Source organism: Oncorhynchus mykiss, chromosome 18, assembly GCF_013265735.2.
Source record: "Oncorhynchus mykiss isolate Arlee chromosome 18, USDA_OmykA_1.1, whole genome shotgun sequence".
Taxonomy (NCBI): domain Eukaryota; kingdom Metazoa; phylum Chordata; class Actinopteri; order Salmoniformes; family Salmonidae; genus Oncorhynchus; species Oncorhynchus mykiss.
This window is the reverse complement of record NC_048582.1, coordinates 9,369,410-9,391,419: the sequence shown is the minus strand read 5'-3', so window position 1 is coordinate 9,391,419 and position 22,010 is coordinate 9,369,410. Positions and strand designations below refer to the sequence as shown.

Here is a 22,010-nt window from a genome sequence, read left to right as displayed (position 1 = left end):
GTGCTGGCCTGGTGATAGTCTGCCATGGAGAGAGATGCAGTTGATGGGGTTCTGCTGGACTGTCCCTGGGTACCAGTGTGTATCAGTGGGTCTCAGCTCCTGGCAAAGACCTGGTTTGGGGACACAGCGTACCGCATCCTGCTCACGGACCTGCACTCTGTGTGGGAGGAGGAGATGGACACCAGGGCCATCCAGGACAGAGCTCAGGCAAGGAGGACACACACATATATGTACACACACACACACACACACATATATGTACACACACACACACATATATGTACACACACACACACACATATATGTACACACACACACAAATTAAAGTACATTTCAACAGCCTTTGAAAAAATGTCCTCTCTGTCATAACAGGAGCTGAACAGGCGATTGCGGGCTCCCGTCCACGCCTTCTTCTCTCACATGTGTGAGGTGGCTCACCCCTGTCTGTCTGGGCGGGTGGAGGACGGGGGGGCGCTTCAGTTCTCCCTCAACCACCACGGCGGTGACATCAACCTGAAGTTGAAGAGTGAGCTGGCTGGGGTGCCTTTCTACTGGGAATTCCGCTGCACCCCTGCCCCTGTGGCTTTGGTACGATCTATAGACTTAACTGAACACCAACTCTATACTCAACTTTCACTGAACTTTTCTGTGTGTTTGTGTGTTTTTATGCAAGCCCCAGTGTGTTTGTGTGTGTGCGCGCGCTCTATAACTAATGGTTGTGTAATGTGTATTGGTGTGTTCTATCAGGTGTGCAGTCAGCTTGTGCGCCCCCTGCTGTTGATGAGCAGGTTACTGCAGAGACAGGTGGGCCAACTGGGAGCTCTGCTGGCCAGGAAAGACACTGAGCTCCAAGACTACAGGGACAATGGGGCAGTGCTGAGCAGAGGTAGGCTCTACGTGCAGAGAAACAAAAATACACTCATTAAACACAACATACACACCTGTTCCTCTCGTTGGTGTGTGTGTTTTGCAGAGCGATTGCAGACAGAGTTGTTTGAGGAACAAAGCTACAGAGAGAACTTCCTGACACAGGTAAGTTTCATAGTCGCAGTCTCAGGCATACTGAACATGCATAGTTAGGAGGAATATATTATTGGGAAAGAGAGCCTGGCAAGAGCCGCCTTTGAATACTCAGCTTAGTAAGTAAGCCAATAAACCAGGTTTCTGCTGCGATATTTTGTGTGTGTCTCTCTCTGGGCGTGGCCTTCCATAAAATAATAAAGATTATTAATGACTTCTAGTTTCCTACTTGGATGGTTGTCTGTCCTTGTTGTATCTAGTGATCACTGACAGAGTAGTGTGTCCACACTTTTGTAAATGACCGTTATTTTAATAATGAAGTTCTAATTGAACCTTTATCTAGACCTGAAAGACAATCGGGTGTTCAGGCTTTAAAGGAAATGCTTTGTTTGCACAAGGCGCTCATTGTGCTCAGTTGCATGGCACCCTGGGTCGTCCAGTGAGGACTGGGTTCTTGCTCAGCCAACTGGTGAATGTAGTTTGTTCTGTTCTAGGGGCATTATAGCCATGAGGTGGTTGGTGGGAGGTGCTGGGTTTGGCTGGATCATGGCCAAGTACACTTCCCGTTGGGTTAAAGCCAGGTAAAGAGGCTTGGAGGACACGATGCGCTCTTGTATCTCCATATTAGCCTCGGTGGCCTCTTCAGGGGAGAAGGGGCTGATAAACCTCTTACTGCTGCCGCCCTCGGTCATCACCTTGGCACGAGGGCGGCATAGTTACCGTATAATCACGTAACTGACGATCATGAAAATAAACTAACTGTCATAACCTATAAAAACATTATGGAAGGAATAGCTGACTGAAGACGGGACGGATGGGCATTCGTTGAGTCTGTTTCTACGGTTACATGGACTCTTTACAACGTAAGGAGACTTTGTTGCTCCTTGCTGTAGCAAACAAGGCTTTGGTTGCCTAGGCAACGCCCCACTTCCTGCAGCACATGCGGGAGTGGAGGAGAGAAGAAAATGTGCGTCTTTAAAATAATAATTAAAACATTTTGCTATTCAAACGATTATAACGCTGACCGCGGTCATTATGCAGACCAATAACCTTCATCCAAAATGCAATGACCGTCACAGCTCTACTTTGCACTTATGATGAGTCCGCTCGGGAAAATCAACTTTCTTAGACGATCGTCGTGCACTCCCGTCATCCAGATGATATAGATTTACGCTCCTCTTGTGCGTAGTCTCCTGGGTCGCCTGGTGAGGGCTGGGTCCTTGCTCTTACCCCCCCAAAATGCTCCCCTCCCCTGTTATTGGTCCTTTGAAGAGGTTAGAATGTTTTTGGAGGGTATAATTTTGCCTCTAACGTTCTGTCATTATTCACGATTATGCGCAATCATGGTAGAATCAACATTACTGTTGAAGTGTTTAGAAACATTCTATTCTTATTTCCAATAAATGTGACTCCAAAATGACACAATACATTATTCAACATTCAGTTCCTATTCCCAAACTGCAAAGGCATCGAACAAGTTTGTAAAGTCACAAGAATGATGTGGTCATTGTGTGCTAGGAATATGTGACCAAATACTACACGTTTGACTACTTTAATACACTATAGGTGCATTGTTTTCCCAATACGTCTGACACCTTCAAATGGAGGGACCTGATACACAAAGTGCTTTCCTTTCTAATCTAAACGGTAACAGGTGTATGGAAATACCACTGAATAAAAGGTGACTTTGTGTCCTGTCGCCTCATAGGAAACATGCTGGAAGAGAGGAGAAAGTTGTAGCTGTCTAGATGAATACGCCGGAGAGTGTGTGTGCAGTCAGGTCCCAAATGATTGGCCCCCTTGATAAAGAGGAGCAAAAAAAGTCTATAAAATATATAGCTGATTATGCAAACACACATTTAGATCATTTGTTTGTCAAAGTGTTTTATTGTAAGAATATAGCTTGAATACTTCCTATTTATGCTCAAAATAAATTGTCTGAATTGCTTTTGTGTTAACAGTAGTAGAGGGATCCATGCAGTTGATGTGTGTGTTTGTTTGGTGCCCTGGTAGTTTGATGAGCCTGTGTTTTAGTTAGTGTGTTTCAGTTTGACTGTGTGGTAGGATGTGGAATTTCTCAGTCCGCTGCTCCATTGACCCCCATCCCTGACCTGTGTGTGTGTTTTGGCATTTCGAAGTGTCCTGGGGAATGTAGAGATGGATTTTTGTCTGAACTCTGCAGTGTGAAACAGGGGGCAGGCAGGGTCCACTCTCCCTCCCTCCTGTCCCGTACGGAGGGTAGTGGGTACTCGTCCTCCTTCCTGACCCCGTCGAGGCCCTCTACCTTGGGCTCGGACCTTACTATAGTAAACCTCCCTGGAGTTTTGGGGAAATGCTCATCTGGACATGGCCCATAAAGAGAATGGCAATGCATGCAGGGGAACGTGGCCTTTCCTCCTCTCAGATCAAAGTACACACACCTCACACCCTTCTTCTCCCGGCCACGGCAAATTCCACTGAGCACCGACAGGCCGCCACGGACCAAAGTCCAAACTGAAAATAAGTGTCTGGAAAAATTTCACTGCGAAGTGTCAAGGCAACACACACACTGGAGAGGGAGGTGGCGTCCATGGCCAGCCATTCCTTTGGGCTCATGGCCTAACCAGTAGACAGATGGGTGGAGGAGGTGGCGCTAGGCGAGGAGCCGTGGCATGTGTGTGTAGTATTTATCTATAGGAGGTGGTGTCTCCGTTTGCATTTCCCCCTCTGGGAAGACTCTCTGTGTACCTTTTGTGTCCGTCTGTCTCTCCTGGTGTCTTGCTGTTTTAGCCTTCAGCTCGTAGGGCAATACTGGGATCTGTTTTAGCCTCCAGCCTTCAGCTCGTAGGGCAATACTGGGATCTGTTTTAGCCTCCAGCCTTCAGCTCATAGGGCAATACTGGGATCTGTTTTAGCCTCCAGCCTTCGGCTCGTAGGGCAATACTGGGATCTGTTTTAGCCTCCAGCCTTCAGCTCGTAGGGCAATACTGGGATCTGTTTTAGCCTCCAGCCTTCGGCTCGTAAGACTATACTGGGATCTGTTTTAGCCTCCAGCCTTCGGCTCGTAAGACTATACTGGGAACCCAGGCCCAGATAATGCCCCCTTCACCTCTGCTCACCGCAGTCAACACGGCGCCTACCTTTTGATGGTGACTCTTACTCAATGGCTACTGAAAGATGCCTTTATCTGTGGGCAAACACATTTAGAATGACATATCTGTCCTTCAAAGTGGTGAGCAGGGGTATTTTTGGAGAATGATTTTCCTGCAAATGAAAGGGAGGAGAGAGGAAGGACTTCTCTGTTTGTCGACAGACCTGGGTTCAAATAGCATTTGAAATCTTTCAGATACTTGCACTCTGCTTGATTGAGCTTGCCTTCCAATGGAATGGTCCCAAAAGTGCAAACGCTGCCATCCGGGCAGGCTCAGGGAACCGCTCAAAGTAGTTCAAATACTATTTGAACCCAGGTGTGGTTTGTACCTTCCTTCACTCCACCCCTCCTCTCATCCCACCACTGGGGATTTTCTATTGCCATCCTCTTCCACTGTAGAGTAGACCTCCTGGAAAGGAGGATGAGAGAGATGTGCAGATGAAAGGAGGGGAACGAGACAGACGGGGAAGAGAAAGTCAACCCAGGTACCTTTCTAGCTTTCCATTGGAGCCCCCTCATCACCCCACAGTAACACCCCACCCACCACAGGTCAACATTGACATGGAGGTTGGAATTAGACTACCCGTCCACTGTCTCTCTCACACACACACACACACACACACACACACACACACACACACACCGTGTCCTGGGTTCATCTGGAATCTAGATGTCCATTTCTGATGTGAAGGTGGAGGGGCCCAGAGTGACAGTGTTGTGGTGAAAAACCCTTCTGTCCTTCTTTTAGATCACACTAATCTCCATCTGGGCTTTTGTCGTTTTCACCTGTTTTTGACCCGTTTTGGGGCTATTTTGTCACCGCTTGTGGATCTGGCCTGGCAAGGGGCGTGTCTGTTTGTCCACACTGGACCGGGTAATGACGCATGGTTTTGGTTTCAGAGGGGAGGGTGTGTCGTTGAGTGTTCCTTTTTCTGTGTGAGTGGGACCAGTATGTGTGTGTGTGACCAGTCCGCAGCAGTGACGCATGCCTTGGGGTTTTGGTGCTGAGAGGAGAAAAACATTGTGACTGAGTGAAAGAGGGGGGGGGGGGGGGGGGGGGGGGGGGGGGGGACATGTTCCCTGTGGTCTACCTCACGCTCCATACCCCACACCCCTCCTCCCCCATGCTGGATAGGAACAGGCGGGTCAGATCAGGGGAGTGGAGCGTTTACAGTCCCCCTAACACTGTGAGTTAACATGTTAGTCTATCTGTAGTGCTGTGGATTTGGTTCTCCCTGGGGGTCTATGGGTTGGGGGTCGGGGAGAAGTCTGGAAGCAGGGGATGTGGGGAGCTACTGCGGGTTTGTGGTTAGCATCTCCCCCCTGGTTATTCAGGGGCTCCCTCCGCCAGAGGCTGTCATCACCTCTGGACTTCAGATCTGGCTCTGCTGCTCCTGTCATCACCTCTGGACTTCAGATCTGGCTCTGCTGCTCCTGTCATCACCTCTGGACTTCAGATCTGGCTCTGCTGCTCCTGTCATCACCTCTGGACTTCAGACCTGGCTCTGCTGCTCCTGTCATCACCTCTGGACTTCAGACCTGGCTCTGCTGCTCCTGTCATCACCTCTGGACTTCAGATCTGGCTCTGCTGCTCCTGTCATCACCTCTGGACTTCAGATCTGGCTCTGCTGCTCCTGTCATCACCTCTGGACTTCAGATCTGGCTCTGCTGCTCCTGTCATCACCTCTGGACTTCAGATCTGGCTCTGCTGCTCCTGTCATCACCTCTGGACTTCAGATCTGGCTCTGCTGCTCCTGTCATCACCTCTGGACTTCAGATCTGGCTCTGCTGCTCCTATCATCTCCCTTTATGTAGATGTCATGTATTTTCTGTCTTCATTGAACAGAGAGAGAGTTGGTGTCAAAGGGCAGCAGGCCCTATTTAAACCTATGCAGACAGTGTAGACCTGTGTGTTGGAGGCTGCAGCATTACCGCTAGACCAGCCACCTGTGTGAACTGTCATACAGCTCCTGTCTAGATCAGTCCAAGCACTGCTAGATAGATAGAGGCTGTTTTGAGATCAGTGGCTGAGCTGATGCCATGGTTCTATGCTCTGGTCATCCTCTCTTGCATTCCTCTCCATGTCTTTCTCTCGTTCACCTCTCTCCTCTTCTCCCACCTCTCTTGCTCTCTCTCTCCCTCCCCCCACACTCTCTCTCTCCCTCTTCCCTTTTATCCCCCTCTCTTGCTCTCCCCCCTTTCCTCCTCTATCTCTCTCCCTCCTTCTCCCCCCTCTCTCTCTCTCTCCCCCCATGCTCCCCACCCCTTTTCCTCCTCTATCTACCTCTCTCTCCCTTTCTCTCTCTCCCTCCCTCTCCCCTCTTCTCCCCTCTCTCTCTCCCCTCTTCTCCCCTCTCTCTCCCTCTTCCCTCTGCTCCCCCCTCTCTCTCTCTCTCCCCCATCCCCTTTCCTCCTCTACCTCTCTCTCCCCTCTTCTCCCCCCCCCCCCCCCCCCCTCTCTCTCTCCCTCTTCTGTGTGGTAAATCATTGACAGCGGTGTTCTAAACAGGAGTGGGCCTTATCACACACGGCTGAGGAATTCCTGCTCTGTGTGACTGTAGGTAGGACTCCCTATAAACTAACAGCAATACAGTCAGTTGGACCAGCTCCTGTTGCCCTGTTCTACCAGACTCAGTCAGTTGGTCCAGCTCCTGTTGCCCTGTTCTACCAGACACAGTCAGTTGGACCAGCTCCTGTTGCCCTGTTCTACCAGACACAGTCAGTTGGACCAGCTCCTGTTGCCCTGTTCTACCAGACAGTCAGTTGGGCCAGCTCCTGTTGCCCTGTTCTACCAGACACAGTCAGTTGGACCAGCTCCTGTTGCCCTGTTCTACCAGACACAGTCAGTTGGACCAACTCCTGTTGCCCTGTTCTACCAGACACAGTCAGTTGGACCAGCTCCTGTTGCCCTGTTCTACCAGACACAGTCAGTTGGACCAGCTCCTGTTGCCCTGTTCTACCAGACACAGTCAGTTGGACCAGCTCCTGTTGCCCTGTTCTACCAGACACAGTCAGTTGGACCAGCTCCTGTTGCCCTGTTCTACCAGACACAGTCAGTTGGACCAGCTCCTGTTGCCCTGTTCTACCAGACTCAGTCAGTTGGACCAGCTCCTGTTGCCCTGTTCTACCAGACACAGTCAGTTGGACCAGCTCCTGTTGCCCTGTTCTACCAGACACAGTCAGTTGGACCAGCTCCTGTTGCCCTGTTCTACCAGACACAGTCAGATGGACCAGCTCCTGTTGCCCTGTTCTACCAGACACAGTCAGTTGGACCAGCTCCTGTTGCCCTGTTCTACCAGACACAGTCAGTTGGACCAGCTCCTGTTGCCCTGTTCTACCAGACTCAGTCAGTTGGACCAACTCCTGTTGCCCTGTTCTACCAGACACAGTTAGTTGGACCAGCTCCTGTTGCCCTGTTCTACCAGAGTCAGTCAGTTGGACCAACTCCTGTTGCCCTGTTCTACCAGACACAGTCAGTTGGACCAGCTCCTGTTGCCCTGTTCTACCAGACTCAGTCAGTTGGACCAGCTCCTGTTGCCCTGTTCTACCAGACTCAGTCAGTTGGACCAGCTCCTGTTGCCCTGTTCTACCAGACTCAGTCAGTTGGACCAGCTCCTGTTGCCCTGTTCTACCAGACTCAGTCAGTTGGACCAGCTCCTGTTGCCCTGTTCTACCAGACTCAGTCAGTTAGACCAGCTCCTGTTGCCCTGTTCTACCAGACACAGTCAGTTGGACCAGCTCCTGTTGCCCTGTTCTACCAGACACAGTCAGTTGGACCAGCTCCTGTTGCCCTGTTCTACCAGACAGTCAGTTGGACCAGCTCCTGTTGCCCTGTTCTACCAGACACAGTCAGTTGGACCAGCTCCTGTTGCCCTGTTCTACCAGAGTCAGTCAGTTGGACCAGCTCCTGTTGCCCTGTTCTACCAGACTCAGTCAGTTAGACCAGCTCCTGTTGCCCTGTTCTACCAGACACAGTCAGTTGGACCAGCTCCTGTTGCCCTGTTCTACCAGACTCAGTCAGTTAGACCAGCTCCTGTTGCCCTGTTCTACCAGACACAGTCAGTTGGACCAGCTCCTGTTGCCCTGTTCTACCAGACTCAGTCAGTTAGACCAGCTCCTGTTGCCCTGTTCTACCAGACACAGTCAGTTGGACCAGCTCCTGTTGCCCTGTTCTACCAGACTCAGTCAGTTGGACCAGCTCCTGTGGCTCACTGGCACAGCCTGGGTTAGATTACCCTGTTAGTTTGGTGGAGAGGCATGAGGTGATGGACTGAGTTTTGTTGTTTTTTAGAGGGGTGTTTTTAAAGGTATGAGCTGGGTTTGGTAGTTTTTAGAAGCACAGTTTTGAGGGTATTATGTGGGTTTTGTAGTTTTAGGGGTTTGCTTTGAGGGAAGGGCTTTTTGTAGTTTTTAGAGGTATAGTTGTATGCTTCAGTTTGTTATGTAAGTATAAAACACTGTAACAAACTTAACCCTGATGAACCCCGTTTATATACGATTTACCCCAAGTGAGGTAACTTTCTCAGGTTTGTGGGTAGTGTGTTTGCCTTCGGGGTCATGGTGACCCAGGTTGAACCCTTGCCAGGGATGATGCAATAACTGGCGTTCACTGCTACAGTACTGTCTAGAACTCTTAGAGGATATCGGTGACTCAACCCGGTGGTTAATAACTCAGGTGATACCTGGCAACCCGGTGGTTAATAACTCAGGTGATACCTGGCAACCCGGTGGTTAATAACTCAGGTGATACCTGGCAACCCGGTGGTTAATAACTCAGGTGATACCTGGCAACCCGGTGGTTAATAACTCAGGTGATACCTGGCAACCCGGTGGTTAATAACTCAGGTGATACCTGGCAACCCGGTGGTTAATAACTCAGGTGATACCTGGCAACCCTGTGGTTAATAACTCAGGTGATACCTGGCAACCCGGTGGTTAATAACTCAGGTGATACCTGGCAACCCGGTGGTTAATAACTCAGGTGATACCTGGCAACCCGGTGGTTAATAACTCAGGTGATACCTGGCAACCCGTTGGTTAATAACTCAGGTGATACCTGGCAACCCTGTGGTTAATAACTCAGGTGATACCTGGCAACCCTGTGGTTAATAACTCAGGTGATACCTGGCAACCCGGTGGTTAATAACTCAGGTGATACCTGGCAACCCGGTGGTTAATAACTCAGGTGATACCTGGCAACCCGGTGGTTAATAACTCAGGTGATACCTGGCAACCCGGTGGTTAATAACTCAGGTGATACCTGGCAACCCGGTGGTTAATAACTCAGGTGATACCTGGCAACCCGGTGGTTAATAACTCAGGTGATACCTGGCAACCCTGTGGTTAATAACTCAGGTGATACCTGGCAACCCGGTGGTTAATAACTCAGGTGATACCTGGCAACCCGGTGGTTAATAACTCAGGTGATACCTGGCAACCCGGTGGTTAATAACTCAGGTGATACCTGGCAACCCGGTGGTTAATAACTCAGGTGATACCTGGCAACCCGGTGGTTAATAACTCAGGTGATACCTGGCAACCCTGTGGGTTGAATAGCACCCCCTTGTGCTCGGGAGACCCCACTGCTCCCAGGCGCTTACAGCTGGACCAGTGTCCCACAGCTGAGTGCTGACTTTCTTTGGCATCAGGTTGGGTGCAAAGGTGTCCATCTCTGTCATTTGATTGGGTGATGTAATGACTGAAACAGAGTCACTTAAAGTGACTGGCTGCTGTCTGTCAGTGGATCCTGCTTGGTCACTGATGTTTTATTGACAGACGTACTGGACGTACTCTTCATGGAACTTCATGCCCACCCCTCCCTCACTAGGGGGGTGGGAGGCCTCTGGTGGTAATGGAACCCCAGGCTCTGGGCTGGGCCTCATAATCATTCCTAACTGATAAGCATGTAAAGTCCCTAAAACCATCCTGGACTGGAGGCCAACTGGTAGGCCAGGACCAGAGAAGGAGAGATCAACAGAAAGAGAGATGAGAGAAGATCTTTATAATATCCTTCTTTCTTCTCTTCCCTCCCCTCTTCCCTAATAGAGAGGACAGAGAGAGTGGCTGCAGTCCATGTTATTTGTACCCCCTCAGCCCTCGCGCTAGCCACTTTCCCGGATTCAGTTTGATTGCCATCTTAGATGGATGTCCAGTTCACTAACGTTGCCCCCTCGGCCCTCCATTTAGCTGGAGAGAGTGAGTGAAGAACTTTAATCGCTTTTGGGGTTGATATGACCCACAAATCAATGCAAACTGTAGCCATGTGTCAAATTCTGGTGGCCGCGAAGTGTCAAATTTAATCAACACGGCTCTATTTTCGCTGTGTCAGACAAACTTACGATGCTAGCTTGGTGAAAAATATATATACTGTGGATGACATTGATTTTAGCGTTGACAAATTGGCTTAGTCTCGTAGTGAGGAGCCCATAAAACGTAGCAAGCTTCATAAACATATTTTTGGGGAATTCTGAAATTTATTGGAATACATGACCATACTATAAAACTAGCTTGCCAGCTATGGGGAACTTTAGCTAGCTACCTGACAGGAGTGCTAGTGAGCTACGTTAGCTTGCTAGGTACAGTATATTAATAGCTTTAGGTTGGTTGTTTTTTAAATCAACTTGAAGATTTCCACCTAGGACGTTGCCTCTCCGAACATCACTCTCCCTCGCTTGGGCAAGGGACATTTTAAGGTTCACTGGGATGTGACAATGTAAAACGCCATTCAAGGACTGAGGGGTTAGGGGCCGAGGGCCGTCTACTTTGAGTTTGGACTGCAGCCAGTGTTTACATCACGTGTCTGAGGGTTGCTGGGATCTGTGTAGCGCTGGGCCGGCAGCCCATCCTGATGTCTTGTGGGACGCCACACTGGGCCGTCTAGAACCAGGCCCGCCAGCTGAAGGGGCAGTGACAGGGAGCCGGCCAGGCCACAATGGCCCTAATTACAGGCCCCGAGGCAGGGGAGAGCCCTGTGGAAACTGTGTGCAAGTGGAGGGATGGAAGAAGGAGAAAAGGAGACACGAGGAAGGATCTTTCTCAATTCATCTTTCCTCGATCCCTTGCATCCTCTACCCTTGCATCCTCTTCTAAACCATTGGAGAGGCTCTGAGGGGAGGGACCTTGGATAGTCAGTTCGATGTGTTCTTCATTGTTGCCTGTGATCAGAGGTTGTCTTTCCTTATTCACCATGTAGAATCTTGAACAGCTGTCGGTGATGGCTTTCTACATTTACACCCTTCTACCTCACCATGTCTGTTTTTAGGGACAAGGCCTGGGGTTTGTGTGTTTGTACCTCACCATGTGTCTGTTTTTAGGGACAAGGCCTGGGGTTTATGTGTGTTTGTACCTCACCATGTCTGTTTTTAGGGACAATACCTGGGGTTTATGTGGGTAGAGCATTGGACCAGTAATCATAAAGGTTGCTGGATCGAATCCTAGAGCTGACAACGTAAAAATCTGTCGTTCTGCCCCTGAGCAAGGCAGTTAACCCACTGTTCCCCGGGCGCCGAAGTCGTGGATGTCGATTAAGGCAGCCCCCCGCACCTCTCTGTTTCAGAGGGGTTGGGTTAAATGTGGAAGACACATTTCAGTTGAAGGCATTCAGTTGTATAACTGACTAGGTATCCCCTTTCCCTGTTTCTACTTCTCTACCTCACCATGTGTCTGTTTTTAGGGACAAGGCCTGGTATTGATAAGCGGTGCCTGGTTTCCTCCAGACATTACGGCTTGTCATTCAGGCCAAAGGGTTCAATCTTGGTTTCATCAGACCAGTGAATCTTATTTCTCGTGTTCTGAGAGTCCTTTAGGTGCCTTTTGGCAAACTCCAAGCGGGCTGCCATGTGCCTTTTACTTCCGTCTGGCCACTCTACCATAAAGGCCTGATTGGTGGAGTGTTACAGAGATGGTTGTCCTTCTGGAAGGTTCTCCCATCTCCACAGAGGACCTCTGGAGCTCTGTCAGAGTGATCATCGGGTTCTTGGTCCCCTCCCTGACCAAGGCCCTAATCTCCCGATTGCTCAGTTTTTATGTGTGTGTGTATGTATATAGAGTATTTTTGTCTGTAATGTCTTTTTCGTTATGTCAGACCCCAGGAAGACTAGCTGTCATCATTGGCGTCGGCTATTGGGGATCCTCATAAAATCATAAATCCCCTCCAGAGGTCTGACCCCCTCTCCTCCTGTCAGTTGTCCCAGAGAGAGGGAGTGATGTGGGGAAGCCTCTCCTCAGTCTCCTGGCTCCTCTCCTGGCCTGAGAGAAAGAAAGAGGGTGAGAGTAGTTGACTGGGCAGAGAGGGAGAAAGAGGGTGAGAGTAGTTGACAGGGAAGAGAGGGAGAAGAGGTTGAGATGGAGAAAGAGGGTGAGAGTAGTTGACTGGGAAGAGGGGAGAAAGAAAGAGGGTGAGAGTAGTTGACTGGGAAGAGAGGGAGAAAGAGGGTGAGTAGTTGACTGGGAAGAGAGGGAGAAAGAGGGTGAGAGTAGTTGACAGGGAAGAGAGGGAGAAAGAGGGTGAGAGGGAGAAAGAGGGTGAGAGTAGTTGACTGGGAAGAGAGGGAGAAGAGGTTGAGAGGGAGAAAGAGGGTGAGAGTAGTTGACTGGGAAGAGAGGGAGAAAGAGGGTGAGAGTAGTTGACTGGGAAGAGAGGGAGAAAGAGGGTGAGAGTAGTTGACTGGGAAGAGAGGGAGAAAGAGGGTGAGAGTAGTTGACAGGGAAGAGAGGGAGAAAGAGGGTGATAGGGAGAAAGAGGGTGAGAGTAGTTGACTGGGAAGAGAGGGAGAAGAGGTTGAGAGGGAGAAAGAGGGTGAGTAGTTGACTGGGAAGAGAGGGAGAAAGAGGGTGAGAGTAGTTGACTGGGAAGAGAGGGAGAAGAGGTTGAGAGGGAGAAAGAGGGTGAGAGTAGTTGACAGGGAAGAGAGGGAGAAAGAGGGTGAGAGTAGTTGACTGGGAAGAGTGGGAGAAAGAGGGTGAGAGTAGTTGAGAGGGAGAAAGAGGGTGAGAGTAGTTGACAGGGAAGAGATGGAGAAAGAGGGTGAGAGTAGTTGACTGGGAAGAGTGGGAGAAAGAGGGTGAGAGTAGTTGAGAGGGAGAAAGAGGGTGAGAGTAGTTGACAGGGAAGAGAGGGAGAAAGAGGGTGAGAGTAGTTGACTGGGAAGAGTGGGAGAAAGAGGGTGAGAGTAGTTGAGAGGGAGAAAGAGGGTGAGAGTAGTTGACAGGGAAGAGATGGAGAAAGAGGGTGAGAGTAGTTGATAGGGAAGAGAGGGAGAAGAGGTTGAGAGGGAGAAAGAGGGTGAGAGTAGTTGACAGGGAAGAGAGAGAGAAGAGGTTGAGAGGGAGAAAGAGGGTGAGAGTAGTTGACTGGGAAGAGAGAGAGAAAGAGGGTGAGAGTAGTTGACAGGGAAGAGAGAGAGAAGAGGTTGAGAGGGAGAAAGAGGGTGAGAGTAGTTGACTGGGAAGAGAGAGAGAAAGAGGGTGAGAGTAGTTGACAGGGAAGTGCAGACAGATATGACCAGATGCGCTTTCAGGGTTTAAAGGCAGACGGACCATTAGGACTTCACCTGCCTCTGTTTGTTGTTCCATACCCATCTGCCAGCCTGGCGTGTGTAGTAGAATATCAATATCCAATGTGGTTGTTTTAGGTCCTGTAACCTCTGCGTAAGGCGATATGGGTCAGTGGTTACTGACTAGTGTGTATGGGTCAGTGGTTACTGACTAGGGTGTTGGGGTTAGGGGTCAGTGGTTACTGGCTAGGGTGTCGGGGTTAGGGGTCACTGACTAGGGTGTCGGGGTTAGGGGTCAGTGGTTACTGACTAGGGTGTAGGGGTCAGTGGTTACTGACTAGGGTGTCAGGGTTAGGGGTCAGTGATTACTGACTAGGGTCAGTGGTTACTGACTAGGGGTCAGTGGTTACTGATTAGGGTGTCGGGGTTAGGGGTCAGTGGTTACTGACTAGGGTGTATGGGTCAGTGGTTACTGGCTAGGGTGTCAGGGTTAGGGGTCACTGACTAGGGTGTCGGGGTTAGGGGTCAGTGGTTACTGACTAGGGTCAGTGGTTACTGACTAGGGTGTCGGGGATAGGGGTCAGTGGTTACTGACTAGGGTGTAGGGGTCAGTGGTTCATGACTAGGGGTCAGTGGTTACTGACTAGGGTTTTCGGGGCTAGGGGTCAGTGGTTACTGACTAGGGGGTCGGGGCTAGGGGTCAGTGGTTACTGACTAGGGGGTTGGGGCTAGGGGTCAGTGGTTACTGACTAGGGGGTTGGGGCTAGGGGTCAGTGGTTACTGACTAGGGGGTTGGGGCTAGGGGTCAGTGGTTACTGACTAGGGGGTTGGGGCTAGGGGTCAGTGGTTACTGACTAGGGTGTCGAGGCTAGGGGTCAGTGGTTACTGACTAGGGTGTCTGGGTCAGTGGTTACTGACTAGGGTGTCTGGGTCAGTGGTTACTGACTTAAGTGTCTGGGTCAGTGGTTACTGACTTGGGTGTCGGGGTCAGTGGTTACTGACTAGGGTGTCTGGGTCAGTGGTTACTGACTAGGGTGTCTGGGTCAGTGGTTACTGACTAGGGTGTCGGGGCTAGGGGTCAGTGGTTACTGACTAGGGTGTCGGGGCTAGGGGTCAGTGGTTACTGACTAGGGGTCAGTGGTTCCTGACTAGGGTTCAGTGGTTACTGACTAGGGTGTCGGGGCTAGGGGTCAGTGGTTACTGACTAGGGTGTCTGGGTCAGTGGTTACTGACTAGGGTGTCGGGGCTAGGGGTCAGTGGTTCCTGACTAGGGTGTATGGGTCAGTGGTTACTGACTAGGGTGTAGGGGTAAATGGTTCCTGACTAGGGTGTAGGGGTTAGTGGTTCCTGACTAGGGTGTATGGGTCAGTGGTTCCTGACTAGGGTGTATGGGTCAGTGGTTCCTGACTAGGGTGTATGGGTCAGTGGTTACTGACTAGGGTGTAGGGGTTAGTGGTTACTGACTAGGGTGTAGGGGTTAGTGGTTACTGACTAGGGTGTAGGGGTCAGTGGTTCCTGACTAGGGGTCAGTGGTTCATGACTAGGGTGTAGGGGTCAGTGGTTCCTGACTAGGGTGTAGGGGTCAGTGGTTCCTGACTAGGGTGTAGGGGTCAGTGGTTCCTGACTAGGGTGTAGGGGTCAGTGGTTCCTGACTAGGGTGTAGGGGTTAGGGGCCATTTTAGGATCCAGCATCAGTGTTCTTACTATAGATCAGGTGAGGCCTCAGCAGTCTGTACCAGGGTTCCATGAAGGTCGGTCAGCACCAATCCCCACTACTCAACACCAGCCTAGAGACTGGTCTATCTCAGAAAACAACACCGGCCTAGAGACTGGTCTATCTCAGAAAACAACACCGGCCTAGAGACTGGTCTATCTCAGAAAACAACACCGGCCTAGAGACTGGTCTATCTCAGAAAACAACACCGGCCTAGAGACGGTTCTGTCTCAGAAAACAACACCAGCCTAGAGACTGGTCTATTTCAGAAAACAACACCGGCCTAGAGACTGGTCTATCTCAGAAAACAACACCGGCCTAGAGACTGGTCTATTTCAGAAAACAACACCGGCCTAGAGACTGGTCTATTTCAGAAAACAACACCGGCCTAGAGACTGGTCTATCTCAGAAAACAACACCGGCCTAGAGACTGGTCTATCTCAGAAAACAACACCGGCCTAGAGACTGGTCTATTTCAGAAAACAACACCGGCCTAGAGACTGTTCTGTCTCAGAAAACAACACCGGCCTAGAGACTGGTCTATCTCAGAAAACAACACCGGCCTAGAGACTGTTCTGTCTCAGAAAACAACACCGGCCTAGAGACTGGTCTATCTCATAAAACAACACCGGCCTAGAGACTGGTCTATCTCATAAAACAACACCAGCCTAGAGACTGTTCTGTCTCAGAAAACAACACCAGCCTAGAGACTGGTCTATTTCAGAAAACAACACCGGCCTAGAGACTGTTCTATCTCATAAAACAACACCGGCCTAGAGACTGGTCTGTCTCAGAAAACAACACCAGCCTAGAGACTGGTCTATCTCATAAAACAACACCGGCCTAGAGACTGGTCTATCTCATAAAACAACACCAGCCTAGAGACTGTTCTGTCTCAGAAAACAACACCAGCCTAGAGACTGGTCTATTTCAGAAAACAACACCGGCCTAGAGACTGTTCTATCTCATAAAACAACACCAGCCTAGAGACTGGTCTATTTCAGAAAACAACACCGGCCTAGAGACTGGTCTATCTCATAAAACAACACCGGCCTAGAGACTGGTCTATCTCATAAAACAACACCGGCCTAGAGACTGGTCTATCTCAGAAAACAACACCAGCCTAGAGACTGGTCTATCTCATAAAACAACACCGGCCTAGAGACTGGTCTATCTCATAAAACAACACCGGCCTAGAGACTGTTCTGTCTCAGAAAACAACACCGGCCTAGAGACTGGTCTATCTCAGAAAACAACACCAGCCTAGAGACTGGTCTATCTCAGAAAACAACACCAGCCTAGAGACTGGTCTATTTCAGAAAACAACACCGGCCTAGAGACTGGTCTATCTCATAAAACAACACCGGCCTAGAGACTGGTCTATCTCATAAAAGAACACCGGCCTAGAGACTGTTCTGTCTCAGAAAACAACACCAGCCTAGAGACTGGTCTATCTCATAAAACAACACCGGCCTAGAGACTGGTCTATTTCAGAAAACAACACCAGCCTAGAGACTGGTCTATCTCATAAAACAACACCAGCCTAGAGACTGTTCTGTCTCAGAAAACAACACCAGCCTAGAGACTGGTCTATCTCATAAAACAACACCAGCCTAGAGACTGGTCTATCTCATAAAACAACACCAGCCTAGAGACTGTTCTGTCTCAGAAAACAACACCAGCCTAGAGACTGGTCTATCTCATAAAACAACACCAGCCTAGAGACTGGTCTATCTCATAAAACAACACCAGCCTAGAGACTGTTCTGTCTCAGAAAACAACACCAGCCTAGAGACTGGTCTATCTCAGAAAACAACACCAGCCTAGAGACTGTTCTGTCTCAGAAAACAACACCAGCCTAGAGACTGGTCTATCTCAGAAAACAACACCAGCCTAGAGACTGGTCTATCTCAGAAAACAACACCAGCCTAGAGACTGGTCTATCTCAGAAAACAACACCGGCCTAGAGACTGGTCTATTTCAGAAAACAACACCGCCTAGAGACTGGTCTATTTCAGAAAACAACACCGGCCTAGAGACTGGTCTATCTCATAAAACAACACCGGCCTAGAGACTGGTCTATCTCATAAAACAACACCGGCCTAGAGACTGGTCTATCTCAGAAAACAACACCGGCCTAGAGACTGGTCTATCTCAGAAAACAACACCAGCCTAGAGACTGTTCTGTCTCAGAAAACAACACCGGCTAAACTCAGAGCTGTTTACCCACTAGTAATAGAGGGAAATGTCAACATCCCTCACCCTCCTTCTACTCATCATTCCTTGTTTTTCTTTGGTCAGGCCGCAGGGCAGTGATTGGCTAAGGTGCCAGAATGGATTATGGATGGCCAGCAGTCTAACAACCCTACAGAGGGCAGGGTTCAGATTTGTGAGGGTGCAACTAAAGGAACTTGACTGGCGTGCATCCCATTGACAGTCCGATGAGGGTAAACTGACCCTAACCTCAATCAAATCCCTAACACAGGTGAGCTCACCAAAGCAGTAGCTCCTCCCCTGGCTCCGTACTGCAGGACTTTGGTCTGTTATGACAGCGGCAGGCCACTCAGTCTGGTGGAGGCCACAGGAAAGTTCCAGATGAATATTATTAACTGTGAGGTAGAGAGGTGGTTGAACCACGGTAGTCTATTTAAACTGACCTTTGACCTTTTGTTTTGTTAACTCTTTATGCCATTATTTCCCTTTTTATGTGTTTAAGAGTTGTTTATCGCCCAGGAGGGCTGATCTAGGTCCATGCCCTTATTCATTAGGCTTTAAAAGGCTAAACTGATCCTAAAACAACACTCCTACTCTGAGACGCAGGCCCAATACATTGGACATACTTTTGAGAATGCTTTACACTTGCCGGTTTAAAGGGACGGTCCCAAGTGGCCTAGTTACAGCGCTGACTTAGATGTCATCCATTGTAAGGGGAAACGGCACCGCTGGCCGCCCCCACCACCATTATTGGTTATGTTGCCGAGGCGACGTCGCGCAGCGTGGTAAAGATATTGCTGTGCATATTGTGAGCAATGATGTCTGATAAAAATAAAATAAAAGGTGTTTGTTCTTTGCAGTAACTTGTTTGTTGTTGTTACATCACAAACAGACGAAGCAGTTTCACCATTAAGGATTTCACCTTGTTTTACTGTTACTGTCCATCAATGATCCTCAAACAACTTGACAGAAAAGGAGCAAATTTGCCAGAAGAGGTGTGCATGCCAAGTGTTTTCCAGAAGAGGTGTGCATGCCAAGTGTTTTCCAGAAGAGGTGTGCATGCCAAGTGTTTTCCAGAAGAGGTGTGCATGCCAAGTGTTTTCCAGAAGAGGTGTGCATGCCACGTGTTTTCCAGAAGAGGTGTGCATGCCACGTGTTTTCCAGAAGAGGTGTGCATGCCAAGTGTTTTCCAGAAGAGGTGTGCATGCCAAGTGTTTTCCAGAAGAGGTGTGCATGCCACGTGTTTTCCAGAAGAGGTGTGCATGCCAAGTGTTTTCCAGAAGAGGTGTGCATGCCAAGTGTTTTCCAGAAGAGGTGTGCATGCCAAGTGTTTTCCAGAAGAGGTGTGCATGACAAGTGTTTTCCAGAAGAGGTGTGCATGCCACGGGTTTTCCAGAAGAGGTGTGCATGACACGTGTTTTCCGATGTGTCCTACAGGAGAAGGTTGGGACAAAATGGGAAAACAGCAAGTTTCCACATTTCACAAGGCACTGTTGTCACAGGAATTGAATGCAATAAACACTAATTTAGACTGAAATACAGTGGTTTGTGTGGAACAGAGCACATTGATGAACGTGTGGGAGAAAAGACCAGGGCCAAATTATAGCATGAATGATAAAATGGATGAAAACCGGAGGTTGAATGATAGCAAAATTGCGTGGAAAGAAAGATGAACGTGAAAACGAAGGTGCGGAACAGAAAATGAGATGATGGAGAGAGAGGAGGAGAGCGGAGAAGAGAAGGGTGGCTCTGCTCCTTTTCTATGGAGCCGCTGCTCCTCCACACATTGGTTGCTCTGTGCCCAAAGGGGAACTAAAGCCTGACCAGAGCATACATTTATTTTTACGATATTTAAACAAACAAAAAACTAAAATAAATCAATGCAGACCTCTAAACCTGACCAAGTATGTTTAGGAGCCCCTCTCACTGACAGCAGTGCGAGACCACCAATTTCTCCCCGTCAATATTTGAACAGCTAATTCAGAGTTTGTCCTCTCCGTTTGACTGGAAAAAGCGAGTGAAAGAGTAGAATGAATAGTGTGTACGTGCTGTATGAGTTTAGTATGTTATCTGTCTTGACTTGTAGTTGGTTGTGGCGTCAATGTGTGTGTGTGTGTGTGTGTGTGTGTGTGTGCGCACACACAACAGTGCAGTACGGTGTTGCAGCAGCCTATATAGACCTACTGAAGTTTCCTGTCTCCTGTACTGTTGTTCCTGTTTCCTGTCTCCTGTAGTGTTGTTCCTGTTTCCTGTCTCCTGTAGTGTTGTTCCCGTTTCCTGTCTCCTGTAGTGTTGTTCCTGTTTCCTGTCTCCTGTAGTGTTGTTCCTGTCTCCTGTAGTGTTGTTCCTGTTTCCTGTCTCCTGTAGTGTTGTTTCCTGTCTCCTGTAGTGTTGTTCCTGTCTCCTGTAGTGTTGTTCCTGTCTCCTGTAGTGTTGTTCCTGTCTCCTGTAGTATTGTTCCTGTCTCCTGTCTCGTGTAGTGTTGTTCCTGTTTGCTAGTCTCTACCTTGTGCCAGAGCTGCTAGAAAAACTGCTTTCATTAGACCCTTATCAGGCCTTCAGCCTTCAGTCACTCCTCCAGACCTCTACCATGTTACTGACTGGGAAAAGCAGGCCACCAGGTAGGAGGCTGGCTGATTGACTGACTGACTGACAGACACACTCACTGCAGGACATAGTCTTTCCATATCATTCATTTATTCTCTCTAAATCATTTAGTGTAGTTTTCTCTCTACACCTCTCACTCGTTCCCTCATACTGTTTCTCTCCCTCTCTGATAGCTTAGTGTTTGCTCAGGTCACAGTTTATTTCTGGTCATTTCCCTCTGCTTCCTGTACTCTTATTTTTCTTTCATTTAATCCCCTCAAAATATAGTGTGCAGGAAAATATTAATATAAATGTATATTTATGGAAAGATAGCCAACAGTTTTGACATTAGTTGGATTTGTCATAATTTTCTCCCTTTCCCATTCTCTCTCTCTCTCACTCTCCCTCAGACTGTGCCACAGGTATGTGCGAGGCAGGGCGGTCTGGGGTTTGACTCTGAGCTGCAGGAGCTCTACTCAGCCGTCACGTCCTACGGCAACACCAACGCTCGCAAACGTAAGATCTCTGAGAGACACGCCCCCGAAGAGGACGAAACCACCACAGAGGACCGTGACCCTAACCACGCCGCCAGCGGCACACAGCCCCCAGGTCTGGACCTCTTCTCATTGGTCGTATGATCTTTCTAATCCCATCCCATCTTGCCGTCACCTCTGTGGCCCAAGGCCTCAGATTTAGACCTGTAGGATCGCATGTCCTACCAACACAGTCTCTCACACACAGACACAGACACCACACACACATTTGATAATAGAGATCACTAGGGGGAGGGATGAAGTACTATATTCTGTCCCAGACATTTCTGTAATCTAGCTAAACAACATCAATCACCCAAACACTTCACTTCTCCTGCTAGTGCTGCTTTTAACAGGACAACTGGCGTGGGAAAGTTGGAGTCTCGAGCGGTTTGATACTTTTGTTGCAACGTTAATAAATGTGTTGCAACGTTGAAGCTCATACCAAGGCTGCCTTGGCCAGGACAGCTCAGCTCGGCTCAATAGTGTGAAAAATGGGTTTTAGTGTCTGATTATGGCCACTATATAGGTGTGAATTGGTGGTTGGTTTGTTCCCTACAGGAGAGGAGGTGAACCATGGGCTGGACCAGGGGGATAGAGACAGAACCACAGACTCGGAGACACCAAATGAGGAAAAGGTCTGGTCAACTCCGCAATGATTCTGATTTACCAATAATAATGAATGAATCAATCCGATTTATTGATAAGCCCTTTTACAGTAGCAGATGTCACTAAGGCTGCGTTTACACAGGCAGCCCAATTGTGATTTTTTTTTTCCTTCACTAATTGGTATTTTGAGTAATCTGATCAGCTGTATTGCCAATAATTGGGCAAAAGATCAGAATTGGGCTGTCTGTGTAAACGCCGCCTAAGGGCTGTACAGTAACCCAGCCTAGACCCCTCTCCCTCAGACTGAAGGCTATAATGTAACCATAATATCCTTACCTTGTTTCTGACACGTCTGTTGCCGTCCTCACAGACTACAGTTCCCATGGCTACTGCCGCAGATCGGCCCTCCGCCCGACCCAAGAAGAAGAAAGCTAAGGGGCTTTTTGGATGACCTCGGAACCTGTAGGGCACCAAACACTATGGAGACTGTCTGCGACTACGTCCCAAATGACACGGTCAAAAGTAGTGCACTATGTAGGGGATGGGGTGTCGTTTGGGATGCCGTCTATGAGCACTACCACCTTACTTCATGAGACATGTTTTTCAAGTACTCATCTACGGAGATGTCCTTTTTTGTTAAACATTTTTTTTTAATTAAATCATTAGATATGCATGTTTTTCCTTGGCTGTTTCATTGTTTGATGGATGTG

General features: G+C 49.0%; 1 protein-coding gene across 1 annotated transcript; it reads left to right on the top strand.

Moving 5' to 3' along the window:
* The first annotated feature begins 24 nt into the window (after positions 1-24).
* Positions 25-21,751, top strand: LOC110495560 (non-homologous end-joining factor 1). The gene is made up of 7 exons (XM_036951403.1): positions 25-207; positions 373-588; positions 748-886; positions 974-1,032; positions 20,569-20,767; positions 21,253-21,329; positions 21,671-21,751. The coding sequence occupies exons 1-7, from the start codon at positions 25-27 to the stop codon at positions 21,749-21,751; spliced, it is 954 nt and encodes a 317-aa protein (XP_036807298.1).
* The last annotated feature ends 259 nt before the right edge of the window (positions 21,752-22,010 follow it).

What these genes read in the sequence shown, in the direction of transcription:
- LOC110495560 (XM_036951403.1), top strand. Translation starts at nt 25, where the DNA reads ATGGAGAGAGATGCAGTTGATGGGGTTCTGCTGGACTGTCCCTGGGTA. An exon ending in CCCCTGCCCCTGTGGCTTTG is followed by an intron (nt 589 to 747) that starts GTACGATCTATA and finishes GTGTTCTATCAG; the next exon opens with GTGTGCAGTCAGCTTGTGCG. An exon ending in TGGGGCAGTGCTGAGCAGAG is followed by an intron (nt 887 to 973) that starts GTAGGCTCTACG and finishes TGTGTTTTGCAG; the next exon opens with AGCGATTGCAGACAGAGTTG.